This window comes from Habropoda laboriosa, unplaced genomic scaffold (genome assembly GCF_001263275.1).
Source record: "Habropoda laboriosa isolate 0110345459 unplaced genomic scaffold, ASM126327v1 scaffold59, whole genome shotgun sequence".
In the NCBI taxonomy this organism is placed as follows: Eukaryota; Metazoa; Arthropoda; class Insecta; order Hymenoptera; family Apidae; genus Habropoda; species Habropoda laboriosa.
In genome coordinates this window covers 8,575-30,053 of record NW_017100162.1, presented here as the reverse complement: position 1 = coordinate 30,053, position 21,479 = coordinate 8,575, and the positions used below count along the sequence as shown (strand labels likewise).

At 36.6% G+C, this 21,479-nt stretch overlaps 1 protein-coding gene across 2 annotated transcripts in view; it reads right to left on the bottom strand.

Annotated features, from left to right (window-relative positions):
* LOC108578464 overlaps positions 1-6,544 on the bottom strand; it is a 13,373-nt gene extending 6,829 nt beyond the window's left edge. For both annotated transcript variants that reach the window (XM_017941811.1, XM_017941812.1), the window contains exon 1: positions 6,529-6,544. In XM_017941811.1, coding sequence (XP_017797300.1) covers positions 6,529-6,544 — 16 coding nt within the window. The remainder of the gene's footprint in view (positions 1-6,528) is intronic.
* Positions 6,545-21,479: the final 14,935 nt, after the last annotated feature.

Sequence of the window (21,479 nt, the reverse complement as noted above, 5' to 3'; positions counted from 1 at the left end):
ATTTGAATTTGGAATTTCCGAAGTTTAATTTAGAAATTTTGAAATTTAAATTTGAATTTAGAATGATCGAAATTGAACTTTTCAAACTTTCGCACTCAAATTTCGGAAACTTAAATTTGAATCACGAGAGGATCCAATTCCTTAAACTTAAATCCAACACTCCCGAGTCGAAATTTTGTAAGAGTTGGCTGGCCGTTTGATATCGTTACAAAATAGCATTCATCCACTTGAGAGCATCGGATTCAATTTCAAGAGGCTAGTAAGCTACAAGACTATAGTAAAAGCAACGACAGTGCTTCCATGACAAAGCGTTTGAATTTTTCAACGGAACAAAAACTCCTCTCGCCCAGAATTTCATTCCACGATATTCACCGTACATTCTCACAAATAGCCCACAAGTCTACAATTATCGCAAAAAAAAAAAAAGAGTTCGTCTATATTTAGCCTACAGAGAAAAGCGAGGCCATTTCCAACTCTGTCTGTCATTTACTTCGGTCACAATCATTAAACGAGTGTACGAGAGTATTCTACTCTATAGGGACAAGCCTTCAGACATATCCAGGGCCTATTTTTAGATAATTTTCCACTTCCGTATATCTTGATTAAATTGACGTATGTACTTAGACGAAGAACACCGGCTATTTGCGATATTGGTCAATTTTAGAAAATGGATCTATATATAACTACGATGAGGATATTACCGCGTACTTTATTTCTAGCCGTACGGTATTGATTCGTGCGATACGCGATGACATGCGAAAAGAACTCTGAACTTCGCCTCGGATCACGCACGATGTGTCGAACACATCCCGTGCATACATACCATTTTTTCCCTATCTGTTATTTATAGTCACGTGAACTGCTTCTGTAAGTTATTAGCAATATGCAAAAAAAAAAAGAAACGGAAAAAATTTGACGAGTTTGTAATTTACCGTATAATTTCGTGTAGTCCTTGTATTGATTTGTTATCATTTAACAGTGGAACTATCAGTTGGGTAAAAATGTCCCATTTTCCGAAAGAGAATTTTTATGGAAGGAGAACGCGATTGGAAGATTTATGGTAGAAAAGAAATTTAGAACTATCCGCCGGGACAAAATGAACCGATTTTAGCGATTTTCTAAAATTTCCAAAATCAGCGATTTTCCAAAAGTGAATTTTCATGGAAGGAGAACGTGATTGGAAGATTTATGGTAGAAAATAAATTTAGAACTATTAGCCGGGCGAAAATGACCCGATTTTAGCGATTTTCCAAAATTTCCGAAAGTGAATTTTTATGGAAGTAAAACGTGACTGGGAAATTAGATTAATACCGATTGAAATAGAAGCATACGTGTAGAATTCGCAGAGTTACAAATGATGATGCTTACCATTATCGAACAATCACTTTTTCTTCGAAAGTTGCTTTTTCTTTAAATTACTCTTTTTCGAAAATGAAAAATGATTTCTTTCGGAAATGAAATTGGTTATTTTGACCCGAGTTCTAGTGTTAAATTGTCATTTATGGTGAATTTCGCGTAGAATCACTATCTATAGATAGAATATCTTTTACGTTGCAAGATGATAACAATTGTTGCATAATTCGTGAAAGAAATTTTCGTGGAATCCTATCGTAATTCCTCAGATGATTGGTTGTGACTTGTTAAGATGCACGGTGTATTTATGTTCTAGATTATCAAGTTAATTTAGGAGCACATATGCATATTTATTCCACGTCATTTTTGTCTCAATCACATCACACTCAAGGCGAGGAAATTTTTAATAAAGCAATATTTAAAAATCACCGATAACTTCGTATTTTTCGTAATTTCTGCTTGCAATTTTTCTCATATTCCAATATTTGCCCAAAATTAACAAACAGAGCATTCTCAAACATGTCACGAAAATCAAATAAAAGTTTGCGTCCGTTTAAAAAACGCTACAGAGAAAAACATCGTAAATTGGCAGAGAAACGTTCGTTTTTGTCAAATAAAACACGAGTTACGTAGCAAAGTTCTCCTACTATAGTACAACGCTTGAGACGTAGTAGAAAAGGACGTTTCCTTGGACTTCTCAATGAAACACGTAAGAACACGTGAACGCATGGAAATCTCAGGGCGAAACGTACGCGTTAATAGCGATTCGAGCGAGACTGATAAATTAAAACTGTCGGTAAGAACCGTTAAGGCTGGCGGATTTTCGACCGGAAAAAAGGAACGAAGCGCATTCGTCGCAGTGGGTCAGTCGTACGAAACGATTCTCTTTCCTCCGTGGTGTCACAGAAGTGACGCGGAATAAAATCAGGTATTGCACGAATGATAAGTAACGGTTTCTCAGGGAAAAAGCTAACTGTACCGACCGAGCGTTTATTATCTACTGTCGCGTCGTGAATATCGGTAACGTTGTTCGCGATTATTAATAAAACCGCGAATAGATCAAATTAATCCTAATGTGACCCCTGTTCTTCGATCTTTTTCGTGACGTTGAAGAACACTCGGACAGAATATTTGAACATTTTCGTTTATTCTTCTTTTTTCCACGAATATGGGGATCCATTTGTACACAAAATAACGCAAACAGGGAGCAGACGAAGAATCAATAATTGCGAGAAAACAAGGAAACAAGTGGGTAATATTTATTATTCGTGATTGTTAATTAAATCGTGAATAGATAAAATGAATCTGTTAAGGCGTATCCTGTAGCCGGATTTATGGCAGCGAGTCAAGTGGTCGCCGTCGTAGGCAAATATCGCTTCCTCAGAACACCACAAGTGTCTATTGCGTTGCCTGCGACACTTAGTCCCTAGGACCAGACCCTGCCATAAATCCTGGAGTCTCCGAACGGAAAATAGAAAAGTGGCCCATGACTTTTGCCAACGTCGATGGGCCGCTTGACTTTAACAAAGCCTAGAAAAGCGGAGATTCCACAGGATTCCCACGCATCCGTCCACCGAACATTTTCTCCGGTCGTCGTTTACCCCATCCTAAGATAACGCGCTAAGGGCGAAATGGAGGGAGGTTGCGATGCACCGGAGTAAACTGATTGGTGATTTAGAAAAGGAAAAATCACCAATCAGGGTGTTTTTAGGAAAATAAGAGTCTTCGTCGAGGGAAACCGCAGAGACTCCAGCAGAAACACTTGGCCACTCGCAAGAGGAACACCTCTCACTTCGCAGTAGAATTTATATTTTGAATTAGTTGTAGAAAATAGAACATAAAATAAAAACTTAGTGTTTCAATCAAGAAACTGGTCCTTCGAAGCCTTAGAACATTAGTCGGCACACACGTGCAAAAACCGGCAAAACTTGAACGATCGAAAGATCAACCGCGAGCCCTAACAGAATCTTTTGCCGATATTACTGTCGGTGATCGAATTATTAGGAACACTTGGAAATTATGTGTTAATTGTTTGAAATTTGAGCGAGAATGGAATTGAAAATACAGTTAAAGTGAAACTTTTTTTTATTATAAAATGTACTGTTATGGTTCTAATAATATTTAAAGGGAATTCTAAAATTTCTAGGAATTATTGAAAATTTTGATAAAATATAGATATGGATATTTCGTCAAGCCATCGTTCACATTTACGATTGCTTGAATGCGTCTACTTTCCATACTTTTCCTGCAGATATATGCTCGTCTATCACTTGTTGTTTATTAGTTATCATTTCTGATGCACGTTTTAATCGTTCCCATAGGTTTTCTATTGTACTCATATCCGGTGACTTCCCAGTCCACCATAGAATTTAAATTTTTGTTTAGCTAGTTAAGGCTGTCGAAATATAATCAAATTGTCTATCTATGTGTTAAGAACAAAACAAAAGGGCATATTTTACTATTATTGAAAACATCAAATGTGTAACTTTTTAATCTGATCGTAATAATTTGATCACTCGCTACAAAGCACTCAGAGAGAATATTATTTTCTATTTATTTATTTCCAAGGATATGGATCCATTTGTGCAGAAAATGAAATAAAGAAAGTATGCATAGTTGCAACGAAAAGAAATTAAATTTCCTTTTGTTGCTTTTCCTAATATTAAAGCATTAAAAGAGAATATTATTTTTATTTATTTCATTCCAAGGATATGGTTCCATTTGCACACGAAATAAAACAAAGAAAATATAGAGGGTTGCAAATAGTGATCAGACCGATACCGAATCGACACTATCGATACTAGACCGTAAATTATGATACCGTATCGAATAGTATCGAAGACGTAAGTACCAAAAATATTGATACTCCTTTGATGCTTCTATGAAAGTATCGATACCCGTTCGATACTTTTATGAAGGTATCGACGCCCGTTTGATACTTCTATGAAGGTATCGATAGTCGTTCCATACCTTATGGAAGAATCGATATCCATTTGATACTAACATGAAAATTTCAATATCCGTTTCATATCTACCGAATTCTCGATAATCTTTAACATTTCACCGAAACGTTTATCGATACCGTTTATCGTTTTTTTTTTTCATAGAAGTATCTAACAAGTATCGATACTTTCATGAGGTATCAAAGGGGTATCGATTCGATGTGAGTACTTTTCGATTAGATATCGATTCAAGAGATATCAGTATCGAAAATTGATACCAAGTACTTAAAATTTCAATAGATATCGATACTTCCTATCGAGTACTTTGGTATCGAATTGATTGAATATCATCAACAGTATTAGTATCGATCCTATCACTAGTTGCAAATAAACGAAAATTAAATTCTCTTTTATTTCGTTTTTCCTGATATTAAAGCGCTCAAAGAGAATATTATTTCTATTTATTTCTTTCCGAGGATATGGCTCCATTTGTACACAAAATAAAACAAAGAAAATAGCTACAAACAAACAAAAATTAAATTCACATTTATTTCGTTCCACGATTATTTTCTTATTTGTTGTCGATTATTTACACGCATTTTTATCGACGTCCGAAACGGTAAAAAGAGGAAAAAAGGACGGAGAGTTAATTACCTGTTGACGTTCAAACAGAAGTTCGCGTCGCGTGTACGTACATACGTTTGAAGTTCAGTGATGTCGATCGCAATCGACGAAGTGAAGAGCGCGTAAATACAGAGAAATATAAATCGATCAACGGCCGCGCGTTTGTTTTGAGTGCTGAATAAATATGCTCACGCGGAGTAAAAGTCTATAAATATTCTTCGGCTGGGAAAGAGAGAAAAGTAGGCTACGCGAGAATGAATATGCCGCAAAGGTAGGCCATCTCGGCATCGGCAATCGTCGCGCCGCGCGCGAATCGATATCTGTCAGTTCTCTGTCCCGCCGTATGCTATTTTCGAAGTAAGAAACGATCAAATATTAACGCCGTCCATTTTTGCCGATACGCCCGTGTCACGGTTGAAACGCGAACAATGTCCTACAACGGGGATGTGGTCCGGCGTGCGTTCTTTCCGCGTCGAAACGGAGAAATTCGCTTGCGCGTAATCGCTGAATAACCGTGGTAAAAATAGCGGGCAGAATGTACAGATACTGAGAATTTTATGAAAACACAAACATCGTGAATTGAAGAGTAACGCCGTAGTGTTTCAGGAATTGCGTAAATGAAATTTGTAGAAGTTACCTTGGAGTTCAGTTATTCGAACGTTGTTTGAAATTTTTGTATATGGAAGAGATTCATTTTTTTGTTTTTCTTCTGCTGACAATTTTCAATATTAAGGGAAAAGTGTGGAAAGAATAGAATTTAGGAAGAAACTTAAAAAATTTCTGGTGAGAATTAAATATTTGCGATAATTTAGCAGAAATGGAATTTTGAAATTATTGTATATGGAAGAGATTCGTTCTTTTGTTTTTCTTCTGCTGGCAATTTTCAATATTAAGGGAAAAGTGTGGAAAGAGTAGAATTGAGGAAGAAACTTAAAAAATTTCTGGTGAGAATTAAATATTTGCGATAATTTAGCAGAAATGGAATTTTGAAATTATTGTATATGGAAGAGATTCGTTCTTTTGTTTTTCTTCTGCTGACAATTTTTAAAATTAAGAGAAAAGTGTGGAAAGAGTAGAATTTAAGAGGATACTTTCAAAATTAAATGAAATATTTGCGATAGTATTATCAGAAATGGAATGAAAAGTACAAACATAGTGAATGGAAGAATAACGCGAAGTGTATCAGAAAAGAATAGAATTATCAGAAATTATTTGAAATTATCATATATCAAAGAGATTCATTTTTGTCTTTTGCTGACAATTTTTGTGTAAAATTAAGAAAAAAGTGTGATAAACGTACGAAGAAGTGTGAGAAGAGTATAATTGAATAAGAAACTCACAATTTCCACGTCACAGTTTTTCACGACAATAAAATCACGAAACTTTATCCGAAATGAAATGCAAAATCACGATTTCGATCATCTTCAGATTCGATAGTCGCGATAAATTTCGACTTGGAGCACCTCCTCTGTTCGACGAACGTTGTTTCGTGTATTCGATAAAATACGTTGATATAATTGACGAACAATCCGCGAAACACTTCAGTAATCTACGATTTCAATCCCGTACGAAATGATTATTAAAACGAAACTTGTTCAGAAGAATTTACCATTGAGCTCGTCCATATTACGATACGACACTCGGGGCCCTCGATAAATTTGTACCTTGATTATGCGTCACACTTTCCCGACGACTAAAATACAGACGTACCTATCTGCGGCACGCACTGTTACATCTTTATACCACGGGGGATTACACTTGATAACGGAGCAGAAATCATAAAGATAAGGGATGGTATTTTTGAACCTTATCGCTCGTCACAAATAAGTTTACCTAAATACACGTGCAATACCTAATAAAATCGTCCCCTATCCAACTATCCTCGTTGCAACGCAGCCGCGTATTTTTTTCATCACTTTGCACGTGATTAAGGCGAGACGGTAGTCGCGATAAACGTTGGCCACGCGAAATTAATTGCGATTCGCATAGGTGCGTGAAACGGTACCCAAGGACGGAAGTTTGTTCACGGAGGAGAGATGTGTCTTTGAAAAGCTCGAATTACGTGGCAGTTTGAAAACGAAATCTGAGGGGAAGTTTATCTCGTTCGTGAAAATTATTGCGTCGTCGCGTAGGTTCGTGTCGAAAGCGAGAAATATTTTAATGAAAATCTAAGGAAATACTGTAGCGGCGTACAGTGGGCCAGGAACGATAGCGACAGTGAAGACATGAGAACGCAGATGAAGACGAAGGGAGTAAAAATACAGATCTTCCATACACTTTCACACAATTAGGTAAGCTTGAACTGGCAAATGAACTGACAGAATTTTAAGTATATGTTCAATAAAAGACGATTGACGTTACCTACAGAATCATAAATAGCAGTAAGACGACTCACTTACATTCTTTAACATCTCGAGTAGTGAGAGGCACTCTGATAAAGCACCCCAAGTTGCCAAAATGGTAATTAAAGAATTACAGAAATTCTAGGCAGACTACAGGCGTTTTTATTAGAAAATCTTATTTCTTTTGTATTATGTCAACCGTTGTGGAACCGATATTTTGAATTTTGAATTTTTAGTGTTACATTTGTTATCAGCGACCTAGAAAACCCCTAATTACCAAGTTTTAGAAAAATCGGAGGAAATCTTGACTTTTGGGGGTTCCTGGCCCACTGTGCGACGATATAATGGCCTTGTTAAAAAAAATTCGAAAAATTTGTGGAATGACAAGGTGTTTGCGCTTTTTTTTTTATTAAATTTAAAGGTTCGCTGGAAATATTGATTTAAATTATGAAATTCGATACAATCTTAATGGATGACCTAATACCATACGTGAAGTAAGAAATTTTGCCTTTATTGCAGAGAAAAATGGAAGAAATAAGGTCTTTGAAATGTGTAATATTTCCTATTATATCCAATAAAATGAATTTCGTTTCATCCATCAAAAACATAATGCATGAACTAGAAAATTTTGCCTCTATTACACAAAACAATAGAAAAACTAGTCTTCGAAATATCTAATATTTTGTATTCTATCGAAAGTAATTGAAATTCGTTTAAAAAATTAGCGTTATTTTCGTATTACTTGGAAAAGCGAATTTTTTAATTTTTCTCGAATTTTTTTAAATAACAAAACGGGTATTCATTTTACGAATACCTGCTGGTGTGTGAATAGAACTCGAATAAAGATATTCAGAGGAACGGTTATAATTTCATGATACAAGAACGACATAAAACGAACGCCTAAAAATAGAAATCATCCAGTTGTCTAGTTTTTTCCGCTATTTGCAACATCACGCTGGTTTCTCTTGCGTAATTATGAAAATTCAGCACGCACTAATGATACGAAGACGAAGGCTGCACGAGAGAACTGGATCTGTGACGAAAAAGCAAAAAAAAAAAAAACGAAGAAGAAGAAAAAAAGATAATTCGTTCCTCTTTTAACAACCGTTAGAGAAACACTTCCTGATTTCAATCGGTATCGATTAAAGTTAACATCGAGGCATGCATTACGTCTTGCAATAACACGTGTAATTTATGTACAGTACGTCGTTTATACTTGCAGTTAGTTTCTAGGACATCGATAAGCTAATACCAATTCTAATCACTCCGGCTTTTTCATTGAATATTACATGAAAAGAGTAACGCAAGTGCCGTTTCGCTTCCAACATCGACGTTTTTTTCACGCGGAAACACGAGCGGAATATTTGCTCGAGAGGAAATCTTTAATCCTAAAATTGCACATATGGCGCCTCTGGTTTGATTTTAAGCACGAACAATGAGAGTCCCGCGCTACACGTACGTGTGAATTTTCCCAACAGTAGAATCAGCTTGTAGTAGCCAGACAAGCCTTCTGTCGCGTTTTATCTTCGCAATTCCTGCACGTAGCACGGCCGTGCCGTTATTTCCGCTACATTGCCCGCTCCGCGGATGATTTTTGGACGAGGACGAAAGTGTTTCATTAACCCGCGGAAACACGAGCGGAATATTTGCTCGAGAGGAAATCTTTAATCCTAAAATTGCACATATGGCGCCTCTGGTTTGATTTTAAGCACGAACAATGAGAGTCCCGCGCTACACGTACGTGTGAATTTTCCCAACAGTAGAATCAGCTTGTAGTAGCCAGACAAGCCTTCTGTCGCGTTTTATCTTCGCAATTCCTGCACGTAGCACGGCCGTGCCGTTATTTCCGCTACATTGCCCGCTCCGCGGATGATTTTTGGACGAGGACGAAAGTGTTTCATTAACCATAATAATGACTTTCGAAGGAGAAAGATAAAACTTATGGAATTATGCTTCGATAAAGAAGTGCTATCGATAGAAGTTGAGCTTTGACGGAATGCGTAGAACGTTACTTTGACTTTTAGGTATAGTTGGTGGAAGCGATAGAGTGAGGTCGTAAATTAGAGTGCGCTTTGTGAATGATTTTTGAACGAGGACGAAAATAATAATAGTGTTGTCGATAGAAGTTATACGTTGACACAAAGTGTAGAACGTTACTTTGACTTTTAGGTATAGTTGGTGGAAGCGATAGAGTGAGGTGGTAAATTAGAGTGCGCTTTGTGAATGATTTTTGGACGAGGAAGAAAATGTTTCATTAACTTTCGAAGGAGACAGATAAACCTTGTCAAATTATGCTTTGATAAAGAAGTGTTATCGATAGAAGTTGAGCCTTGACAGAATGCGTAGAACGTTACTTTGACTTTTTGGTATAGTTGGTGGAAGAAACATAGTAGGGTCGCAAATTAAAGTATTAAGCGACGACACCGATTGATCTAGTCACACTCAGGGCAGTCCATTATTTGTGAATTGATAATTAAAATTTATGCTACACGATAACCACGGTGTCATTAGTATGAAATTTTATTTTCTCTCGAATTCTTTTCCTTGTACATTGCAGATTTTTCTTTTTTTCCATATTTCTTTTTTCCACGTGTTTCTGCTTAAGTATAGTCGGTGAAATAAATATGTATAGTGAGATGGTAAATTGAAATATTAAGCGGCGACTCATTCGTGCAGTGAATCATTTGCGAAGTGATATCTAAAATTTCTGCCTGCAATCTTTCATTTAAGATACGCGGTATCAAGCCTGTACCGCCCCCTGCTCAATCATAATTCCCGTATTTATCAAAATTAACCCGCAGCTGTCAACGATTAACCACTTAATGCTCTCGCCCGAAACGTCAAATTTATGTGACCCCGTGACAGTCACATGTACAGACGATACGCTGGTTCTTTGGCGGTTTTCTTACTCTAATCATTGATATTTATGTTGTTTCTGTATTGAAACATATACAGAGTGTCCCATCTAAATATCTTCTTCAGTTCTGACGATGCAATAAATATTTTGCATGCAATTTGAATGGTATCAAACGACGAATAGGCTACGAAGAAAATTTTTGTACCAAGGTCATTTTTTCGGGGTTTTCAAGGTCACCGATATTTTTTGCATATAAGTGGATACTTGTTTCCCTTGAATATTGCAGCTGATACTGAAATGCGTTCAGACATGTTTTCGAATTGACCTTCGACCCCCAAAATTAAAATTAAACATGAAATTCATTTCCATCGAGATCTAACAAAATGTGTAAAATGCTACTTTGACTTTTGGGCACTTTTACGTCGATATTCCTTCAACAATGAAAACAACCAAGAGAAAATACTTGCAACTCGTTATTCGTGAAAATCGACGGTGTGCATCGAATTCGAAGAAAACAAAAGGTACTGGAGCACACAAGTCATTGATATTTTTAGATCATTAAAAGCATATCTAACTAAGTCACCTTTATCGTTTCGACGGCGATTCTCAGAGCTATTGACTTACGGGCCAATAACCGTTGGATTATGTACATCTATTTCTGATAATCGACCCTTTCCTTCTGCAATTTGCAGCAACGTTGCATAATCTCGTTAAAAAATCATGGAAAAAGTGAGGAATCACCAGTAACTAAATTACTATAAATAACTCATCGTATTCTATACGAAACAAAGAAATTGCACAATCGGTGATAAGAAAGATTGATAGACACACGTGAAACTGCACACGACCACCTACTATGTATATCGGCTCAGAACGCCAAACAGCGCAGCAGAAAAAGAAAAAAAAAATGCATCACACCTGTCTGAACGATAAAAATGATCTAGATGTTACGAGGAAAGTGAAAAGGAGAAGAAAAAAAGGAGGATTTCAATCTAAGATAACACGCGTAAGAAATTACGTGCAAATATTTTATTATCTCAAGCTATCCATCATACGTGATACAAAAACCATTGTGTGTGTCTGTTGATTTACAACCTGTCGCTTTATCACACCCGTTCGAAAAAATGGATGCTGGTCTTTTCAACTTAATCCATGCATAATCCATTCGATACGCATCACGCGCTCGCAAAAATTGCAATATCACTCGTCCCGATAGATCTGCACCGTTCGTTATTTTTAATTGTCGTTTAACCTCAAATTACTTATTGCGTGCGATGTTTTATACGTAAATACACTTCGACGTAGTTTCAGAAAATATTTCCACGTATTATCGTTATGATATTGTTATTGATATTCGCGTAGGATGAAGAAATATACTGGATGAGCCACGTGAAGCAGGCTGTTTAATTCTATTCTCTTTAGCTACGATGGTACGAGAACGCTTTTATACGTAATTTAAATGATTTTAAAGGATGAATAAGGTGGAAGGAACATTTTTTTATAAATGTCATTTTTTCATATTTCGACGTAATATCGTTGTGATATTGTTATTAACATTCGCGTAGAAAATTTGTATACGTAATGTAAATGATTTCAAAGGGCGAATAAGGTGGAAGAAAATTTTTTTCTAAATTCCTTTTTTTTCATATTTCGACGTAATATCGTTGTGATATTGTTATTAACATTCGCGTAGAAAATTTGTATACGTAATTTAAACGATTTCAAAGGGAGAATAAGGTGGAAGAAAATTTTTTTCTAAATTCCTTTTTTTTCATATTTCGACGTAATATCGTTGATATTGTTATTAACATTCGCGTAGAAAATTTGTATACGTAATTTAAACGATTTCAAAGGGCGAATAAGGTGGAAGAATACTTTTTTTATAAATTCCATTTTTTTCTGTTTTTTTCTTTTTTTAATACTTCGACGTAATATCGTTATAATATTGTTAGTATTCGCATAGAATGTATAAATATACAGGGTGAACCACTTAAAACGAGAAAATTTTCATACCTAATTTAAATGATTTCAAAAGGTGAATAAGATGAATGAAAATTTTTTTATAAATTCCATTTTTTTATATTTCGACGTAATATCGTTATTATACTGTTATGTATACATAATTTAAATGATTTCAAAGGGTGAATACGATGGTGGAAAACTTTTTCTGTAAATTCCATTTTTTTCTGCTTTTTTTCAAAGTCAACTTTTCTACTACTGTATGTTACAGCAAACATTGATATGTACCTAAACATGCATAATAATATTGCCTTAAAATGACCTTGCACTCTAATAATTTTAATCAAACGTGAAACTTTCTTTCATAAAAAAAAACATTTTCTTTTGTATTCCGTAAAATTCCGTAAAACGAATCGTAGAGCAAAAATATTCGTACTATTTAGAGGAAAACTTACGGATTATCATAGAAATGTTAGGAACTGATTAGAATACAGTGTGGTATTAAATTAATAACCTCTGTTTTTAGCTGGCCATTCGGTTGATAGCGAAACAATGGACCGACGCGGCGCCGGGTGCGATGGAAGATAAAACCTTGAGTAATTGCGCAATACACATATAAGCAGCCGTGATAGATTGATATGAATGAAGTACGTTTCGACGTTCGACAGCAATGTATATTTAAACGAGCGAGAGAATGAAATTCTTTCGTTTTTTTATCGACAAAGAGAAAGTAAATTTTCAAATTGCGTTATAAATTCGAAGTTTCTCGTTGAAGTACAGAGAAAAATTTGTTTCAACAATTTCGTTATATAAAACGATTCCTGTCAAGTCGAATTTCACCGGTATATCGTTACCTACATCCGAGATATTAACTCGTACAAATGTATAACTAATCACGAACTAATTATTCATGCATAATAGCGTATCTCGTACACATTCCATTAGTAGAAACTTGATTTCTTCTTTATTCATGTTTCCCGTTTTATCTCGGATTAAGAAACCGGACAATTCTAGAGATTTCTAACAGTTTTTCCTCTTACTTCGAGAAGTAGATCGAAGAATTGGCGGTTTTCAATTGGTAATGTCGCACGCAATAACGCACGTGCTACGCAGGAAACGTGATTCCCAACGCGAGAAACGTGACCGAGATACAAAAGTCTACGAATCGAATTAGAGTTCGTGTAAAATCGATAGTTCCGTCTTTTAAAAAATATTCACACGTTTATAAAATGTTCGCGATATCGCCGAGTGTAATCGAAGGAAATTTGATCATTTTCGAAACCGATAACCTGTCGGTAATACAGAGCAAGCATCGTATCGAACGAAAATACGACAGATAAATAAATCACATAACGCGGCAATAATAATATATACACAAATCCCGGGGAATTTTACCACGTTTCCAGTTTCGTTTTTTTTTTCTTTTTCAATCATGCGACAATCACGCCAAGCCGAGAAAATTTCCGCATTCGCGTAAATTATAAATCGCATGCACACGTGTACAAAAGGTAGTGTGTCTCACAGGCGCATTTCATTCAAGCTGAATCGATGAATACTATACCTGGGACAATTATGATGGGAAACATTACCCCTTCGCGATTAATACACACACGCCTCGCGTGTGCGCAAATTTTTCGCGTATCCGTAAAAACTTGGTTAAAAAATAAACAAATCTACAGTTCGCGAGCGATTTTTCCATCCATCGAAAAACCAGCGTTCGAATCCGTTATTCTCGAACGTACTCGGAGCACAGTTAATCGAATCGAACCGCAGAGATGTTCACTCGATCGTTAACACACATGATCGTCCGTTCGGTCTTGTTTCTCAAGAAGTGCTCCCCGAAGTATTTGGTATTCGCGACGAAAACCCACAAGGCACTACTATTTCATGTGGACGACGTGGCGGAATGTCGACGAACGAGCGCCACGTGTGCACAGATGGTCTGTTGAAAAACGAGAACAGAAAGAAACGACGAAGAAGAAGAAGAAGAAGGAAAGAAGAAATTCATTTTTTCTGAACGCGACGCCGTTGCTTCGTGGAACACGAGGCGGCTGGCGATGGCAGGCGAAAAATCGATTCGCGTTGCACTTTCTCGCGTCGCGTTATCGCCGCGTGCATGTGTGCTCGACGCGGCGCACTCGTGACTCTCATAAACGTTCCTCCTCTATATTTAATACAGGCCGTCCCCTGTCATAAATTATGCATATACCGTTCGGGGTTCGCCTGGACGGTGGCAGAATTTCAGCGGAGCGGAGCGGCGATCTGTTGATAGTTGCGTCAACGTGGCTGCAACTGTTACATGGTTACCGGCTGGTTACATGGGCTTAACCTTAACCTAATTTCGCACCTTGCGCCACGAGTACAGTGGTTAATGGTAGAAAAGTAAACGATCGACTTTGCGCGAGCTTAGCTGGAAAAGCAAATGTGCCATTTGATGTTAAGCGATAAAGGATGTTCCGCCTTGTTTTTGTGGCTTTTCGAGACTGTGTTGACCGAATGCACGCGAGGATCATTTCAGATTTTATGCACGGGTGGGTGTGTACACCGAATTGTGATACAATTGAGATGCGGGTAATTGTTTGTGCAAACGAGTGAATTTTTTTTATGGGCTGCGTTTTGTTTTTCGGGAAAGTTTGTTTCGAAGATTGGTTGCATAAAGATCTGGACACTTTTGAAGTATTGTTATTGTTACTTATTTATTTTCAGCCTCGTGGCTAGGAAAAGGAGTTGGTTTGCAATACATTATTTCCTTACCCATTCCATGTTTGAAATAATGTATTTGGTAATATAATAATTATTAGAAATAATATATTAGTAATACAGTAATATAGTAATATTTATATTGTTAGGAATATTTTTTAAATAACATGTTACTTTATTTCATAATTATTTCGTTCTCGAAATGCAACTGTGTCATCTTATTTAAAGAAGTAATTTTGAAAATAATCGTCTTTTATCTATGATAATGAAATGATAATGAAAAATAATGAAATATTCATTCAATATTTCAACCGATGTACACTAAAACCTTTATTATCTTTTACCACTGGTAAAGAGCAATGTCTAAATGTTTATTTTTTGGCAGCATTAATCTTTTTCGACTAGAAAACTTTCGGCTAAGAATAACGAAACTCATTTTTCAGTTATAAAAAATTTAAAAATCACAAATAAATATTGCAAGGTAAAAAATCCGATCTGTCAATGTTAAATGATTTTTACCCACTGTAGTGAGCACGAATTTAAATAGAGTATCGTTCCATAAATTAAATAACAGTGAATAAATTTTCAGTGTACCACTAATACCCAAAAATATTAATATGTGTAAAAATAATTTATAGAAACATCACAGAAATGTTTAAAATTGGTTTTTCAAAAACCAAACCTCTTACGTACAAATTTCGTTTCAAGTTTTATTTCACTCTTCCACGTGCAATCGCTTTCCTTTCGATTTCACCGATACACTCTGTATACCCACGATATCGTTCCTGATTATTCCATTGATTTTACGCGGACAGGAAAAGAGGATTGTGTGTTTAGTAGGATACGTGCTTGTTAACTTTTATTTAACGATAGCTCGCATGATATCGATAGTAATTTAATCCCCTGCTGGCGACCTTCGTATCTCATGTGGGTCCTGCGTATTTCATGTTCCATAGACGTCACAGCTAGATAAGGATACACGCAATGATCCTTTTTGTATTATCGAAGGTCGTGTAGAATTGGCGATATGATAATTTTTTCCACGTTTTCTTTTTTTTTTTTTTTGCACATGAAATATTTGCATTCAATTGAATACTGTTTGCAGATTTGAAGAAATTCAACTTTTCACCGATTTCGTTACCACTTTTAATTGTAGATTCGAGGACACCGCTAATGCGCCTATTACAATCGTCATTTATTTATAGTGTTATCTTAATACGAATCATTGACCGGCGAGAACTGGTTTCAACCGAGCAGAAAGTTACTTCGCCGGAAGTTTTCTGAAATCCGCGATAAAGCTAATTATCAAGCTGGTGAAAAATCAGATCGACCTTTTTCTTTTATAAAATACTTTGCTTTTTCTTCGTATTAACACCGAGGTGTTTGTGTAGAACGTTGAATGAGATCACTACTAAAAACAGCGTAAGATTTACCAAATACGGTGTTGGATAAAGTTACGAGTTTTTCCCGAGTATCGATACGGTTGTTACAAAATTCAGTTGTAAATCATCGTGCACAATCGAGGGAAGCTTGGAAGTGACGTGGTGCAAATGATTACTCGCCAAGTGGGTAACAAAAATATATTTATTTAAACGTAATGCTTAAACTAATTTCAAATGTAAACTACATGATGCGCGTGCAGAGAAGCTCTACGACAAAAGGCCTCGTGCCTTTTTCGGGGCTCCCTTAAGTAGCCCCTTTTTCCTGGGAAAGTCCCAGGAAGTGGCGGCGCAATACTCTTGTCCTCGAGGACAAAGAAACTCGGAGATGTTTGGAAAAACATCTCTCGATTCTTCGCCTCGAGAGCCAAGAGTCGCCCAGGCCTAAGTACGTGGGCCCCCTGTGGCGGTCGCTACAGAAGTTTTACATGTTTTATCGGTCGAGCATGATCGACCATTTCATAGGGCGGTAAATGTTTATTTCAACAAAGCTAATTAAACGTTATATATAGAACTGTGTGAAATATGAAATTCTGCACTGGTTTTGCATTCCATGTTCAACTTTTTACAAATCAAATTCAACCGCGTATTTATTTTTTGTCCCAACTTCAAATCACAATTTAAAAGAAATTACCCTCTCCCGCAAATTTAGCGAAAAATAGAATTGCTCCGAATTTACTTTACTGCACAAGAGATAGATGCAATGTTGAGTTTAATGATCAGTACTGCGACACATTTTCGAAGTCTAACTAAAGCACTGTTATCAATTTGCCTTTGTAGTATAATTTCAGTGGGTGATTTATTTTTATTCGATTAAGAATTTTTATTATAAATTCTATTGAACAAGTATTGCTATTAAATAAGTATTTCACGTGCATCTTTGCACGATAAAATTTTAAATTTCATAACAATAAATTTACATTTGATTGAAAAGCTCAAGGTAACAATTTCGTAGACAAACCTGATTTGCAACAGGTTGAATTTTATTTGCGGAAGGAGTTTAATTGAATTTTACTTGAATTTGATTTGCAAAAAGTTGAATTTGGAGTAACATTACTCGAACATCGTTCGAAGACAATACGGAAAGAGTTCTCCGTTAAATAATCGTGTGAAGAAATACCTCGCCGAATACTCGAGCATCTTTACTCTCACGCTGCAAGTGCAAGAAGTCCTTTGAACTCTACCCCGCGTCACGCCACGCGGATAGATAGTCACACTACATTAAAGTATCGTCTCGACAGGGTCAGGGGTATAGACGATGCAAGAAATATAGCGCAGTCGTAAAATCCGCCAGGCGTCAAAGTTTACGCGTTCGAACATATCGACAAGCAAACAGACAGCAACTTGACAAGATAAGAACTTGAAACCTCAGTCAGGGCCGCATGAGCGTGCCTCAGCTTCGATTCAGCCCTAATCGATGAACGAAAAATGCCAAATTCGACGTTATATTGCTTCCATCGGCTATACTATGCAAAATTGGGAAAACGTACAGCGGGACGAAACAGGAGCAACAAAGGTATAGTCTGTGGAAGCGATATAGCGAGGTCGTAAAATCAGTCGGGCGTCAAAACATACGTAATCCGATCGTCGAAACAGCAATTCGAGAGAAACGAGGAGCTCTAACCTCGTTCAGGGCTGTTCGATGTCAACTCGGAATTATAATATCGGATGGTTCGGAAAGTTCAAAGCGAGATGTAAGAGAATTTCAAACTGGCGTATCTCTGTTTCTAATCGAAATAGCGACAAAAGCAAAAGGTATTTTACTCGTTACTTGAAGATAAATCCCCCTAAAATTACTCCCAAAGCGAACTACACTTTCTGTGTTGGAGCGTTTTCACGAAAAATTCAACATCCACGCTCCACTGCAAAAAAGTATAATTCGATTTATATCCAGCACCGTTCACCTTAACGAATTATTTTGAGTAGTGCGTTGGACAAAACCGTCGACTGTCGAGAAAAATACCGTTTAACTTTTATCGCTACGTTAATTACGAACAGAGATACGACGGTTTAAATTTCGTTTAGAACCTTCCGAACAACCCAATAGTTTCTCCATTGCAGTATGTTTAAAAAATTTGCCCGAGCCTTAATTATTGACAGCTGCAAGTTAATTTTTACCAATACGAGAATTACCATTGAGGCGACGAAGGCGAAATACAGCATATGCTAGCCAAGTACGGTCACCGGGTCTTTTTTGACCCGCCATCTTCTTATGTTTTTTAATAACTGTTGCTGTTATCAAGTTTACGTTCCCTTAAGATTATTGTTGAAATGAAAGTTTCCTTTTACATGTCGAATTTACTTTTATTAACACTGCTCGGAAAGAATGTCTTTTCTATATCCACGAACTGTTTCTCCTATTGCATTGCAGTGTAGAGTGTGTTGAATCTAAGAAAAACTCCAGACACATCTGGTGGTCCTCCTGGTGTCTTCGTTCAGAAAAAGCGTCGAGACATTTTTTATTCTCAGGCGATACATTTCAGGTAGTGTCTTTAGAAACAATCCAACAATTATATTAGAAATTTATCGTCTAGCTTCATATCGCGTATCGGTCACAGAAGTTGCACACAAGGTCTCTGGGTCTTTTTTGACCCAACACAGTAAGAACGCACTAGGGTGAAGTGGAAGCTTTTAAGCAGCAATTTTAGATATCAGTTCACAAATGACGAACTTAACGCTTCGATTTCCTGCCTCGCTATATTTCTTCCACCGACTATACCTGAGCAGAGACGCGTAGAAGAAAGATACGCAGTGACATTCGATCGTGCAGTGTAAATTCAGGTAAGTACGAGTTAGACAAAGAGAATCTCGAGACGTAGCAGTCGATCACAAGCGACGACAAATGATTTATAGTCCTCTAGAACGATATTACACGGGCGTGAATGGTGAAAATGGAAAAAAAAAAAGAAGAAGGAACATTTATGCGCACTGAGACGTCGAATACAGCGGGCAGTGAGTTTGCGTCACTACTATCACGAGAGTTATCGCCGTTTCATAGACTCAACATAAACACTCGTGCGGAGATTGCGACTCCCGCGAGATCGCCTCGAGAGCTTCGTGTTCCGGTGCCAATCGAGGTTTTCGAGAGATCGAGGGGGGATCGTAAATCGCCGAGGACAAGAGACGAAACGAAAGGCAGACTCACGACTTGGCTTCTGTCGCTCTTTGTCTGCCTTGGCATTCTAGGCTGCTCGGATGTTATTCTTGAGAAAAACAGCCGCTCGTCCTGTTATCGTAACCTTTTGCTCATACTTTTCGGTTAATTAATTGACTCGTGCTTCGGCCCGCGAGTGCCTGAAGCAAACATACGTGGAAAGAAGAAATATGCAAGGAAAGCGAAGACATGAAAAGGAAGTGATATGCAAAAATAATAAAATATGGGAGAAAGAAATGTGCAGGAGAAATAAAGCATGAAAACAAGAAAAATGCAAAAGAAAAAAATAGAGTATGAAAAGAAAGAAATATATGCAATGTAGGAAGAAAAGAATTTGAGAGGAGATAAATGTTATCTTTGGCTACATGTCAGATACACTGGCGATATAAAATTAAGGAAATACATACATCGTATTTATAAGATTAATCTAACAAGTTAAATAGACTTCGTTTCTGACATAACGGAAAAAAGAACAAATCAAACATTCAGAAAAAAATAATTCACCACTCGAATTGTGATTTATTGCACGTTCGAATCGTCTGATTGGCATAGAACTTATTGAGAGATGAAGTCATTTCGAACGAACGGTTCTCTAGTTGTTTTAAGCAGCGTCTACGTAGACACGTTAATTCTCTTGTTGAATAGCTAATACTTTGATTGAATAAAAATTGCACGATTATCTTCTTATTTTCAAACTAAGATAACATCGTTCCGTCTCTCTAACGAACATTTCTGCGTTACATAAATTGATATTTTCACTGTTAACGTGGCCACGTGGCCCCATTCACCAGCGAATTTTATCGAATTCGGTAATGTCAGTCACCAGCGACCCGAATGGCATTCAACGTGCTAATGCGACACAGCGCAGAGGCGTTCTCCTCGTTTTTCATCGAATCTCTCCGCCTCTATCGCCGAGGCACAATAACTCGAGGCAAATCTGAACAAAGACATCGTAGAAATCGATCATTTGCAAAACAACGCTCTCTTTGTCTCTGTTGCGTATCGCAGATTGGAAGACAATACATTTTATCTTTCAAATGGAAAATTTCGCGACAGACGTTGCGGCTTGTGTTCTTGCCACTTTTCGTTGTTCTAGAGAAATATACATACGTAAAAAGTTCGTTCAAAGTCACCCCAGCCACCACCCATTTCCGGGTGTTCGAGGAGTTACGGGACACCCTGTACGTGGATGTATTCAGCGGGATCGTATTGGGGGATACGATGCAAAATGTCTGCTCTTCGTCCGGGAAAGAAAGACAGGATCGAGGAAAAGTAGAAAGTAAAAGTACACTTTCTGATCCCGTGTGCAAATGAAATATTTGAATGTGGATTACAACGAGACAATCTCTTGGCAAACTTCCACTCGACTTCTGTTAATTGAATCGGGAAAGAAATTCGGGATTTTAGTGTTGCCGTGGAAAAATTGATTTCCTGAATTTTAGTAATTCGAGTAAAAATTGATTTGGTTGTAAATTTCACGTTTTATAAAAATTCTATCGAAATTAATCATTTTTGTTTTAATGTTGCACTGGAAAAATTGATTTCCTGAATTTTAGTAGTACTTGCGAAAATTTTGATTTGATTATAAATTTAAACGTTTAATGTGTTACATTTTATGAAAATTTTATCGAAATTAATCGGAAAATTGATTTCCTAAATTTTAGTAATAGTAAAAATTTTGAGTTGATTATAAATTTAATATTTAATGCGATGCATTTTATAAAAATTCTATCGAAATTAATCGTTTTCGTTTTAATGTTGCACTGGAAAAATTGGTTTCCCGAATTTCAGTAGTAGCAGTAGAAATTTCGATTTGACCATTTTAACGTTTAACGTGTTACATTTCATAAAAATTTGATCGAAATTAATCATTTCTGTTTTAGTGCTGCACTGGAAAAATTGATTTCCTGAATTTTAGTAATAGTAGTGAAAATTTTAATTTTAACATAAATTTAACGTTTAACGTGCTACTTTTTCTTCAATTCTATGGAAATTAACCAATTTTGTTTTAGTGTCGCAATGAAAAAATTGATTTCCCGAATTTCAGTAGTAGCAGTAGAAATTTCGATTTGACCATTTTAACGTTTAACGTGTTACATTTCATAAAAA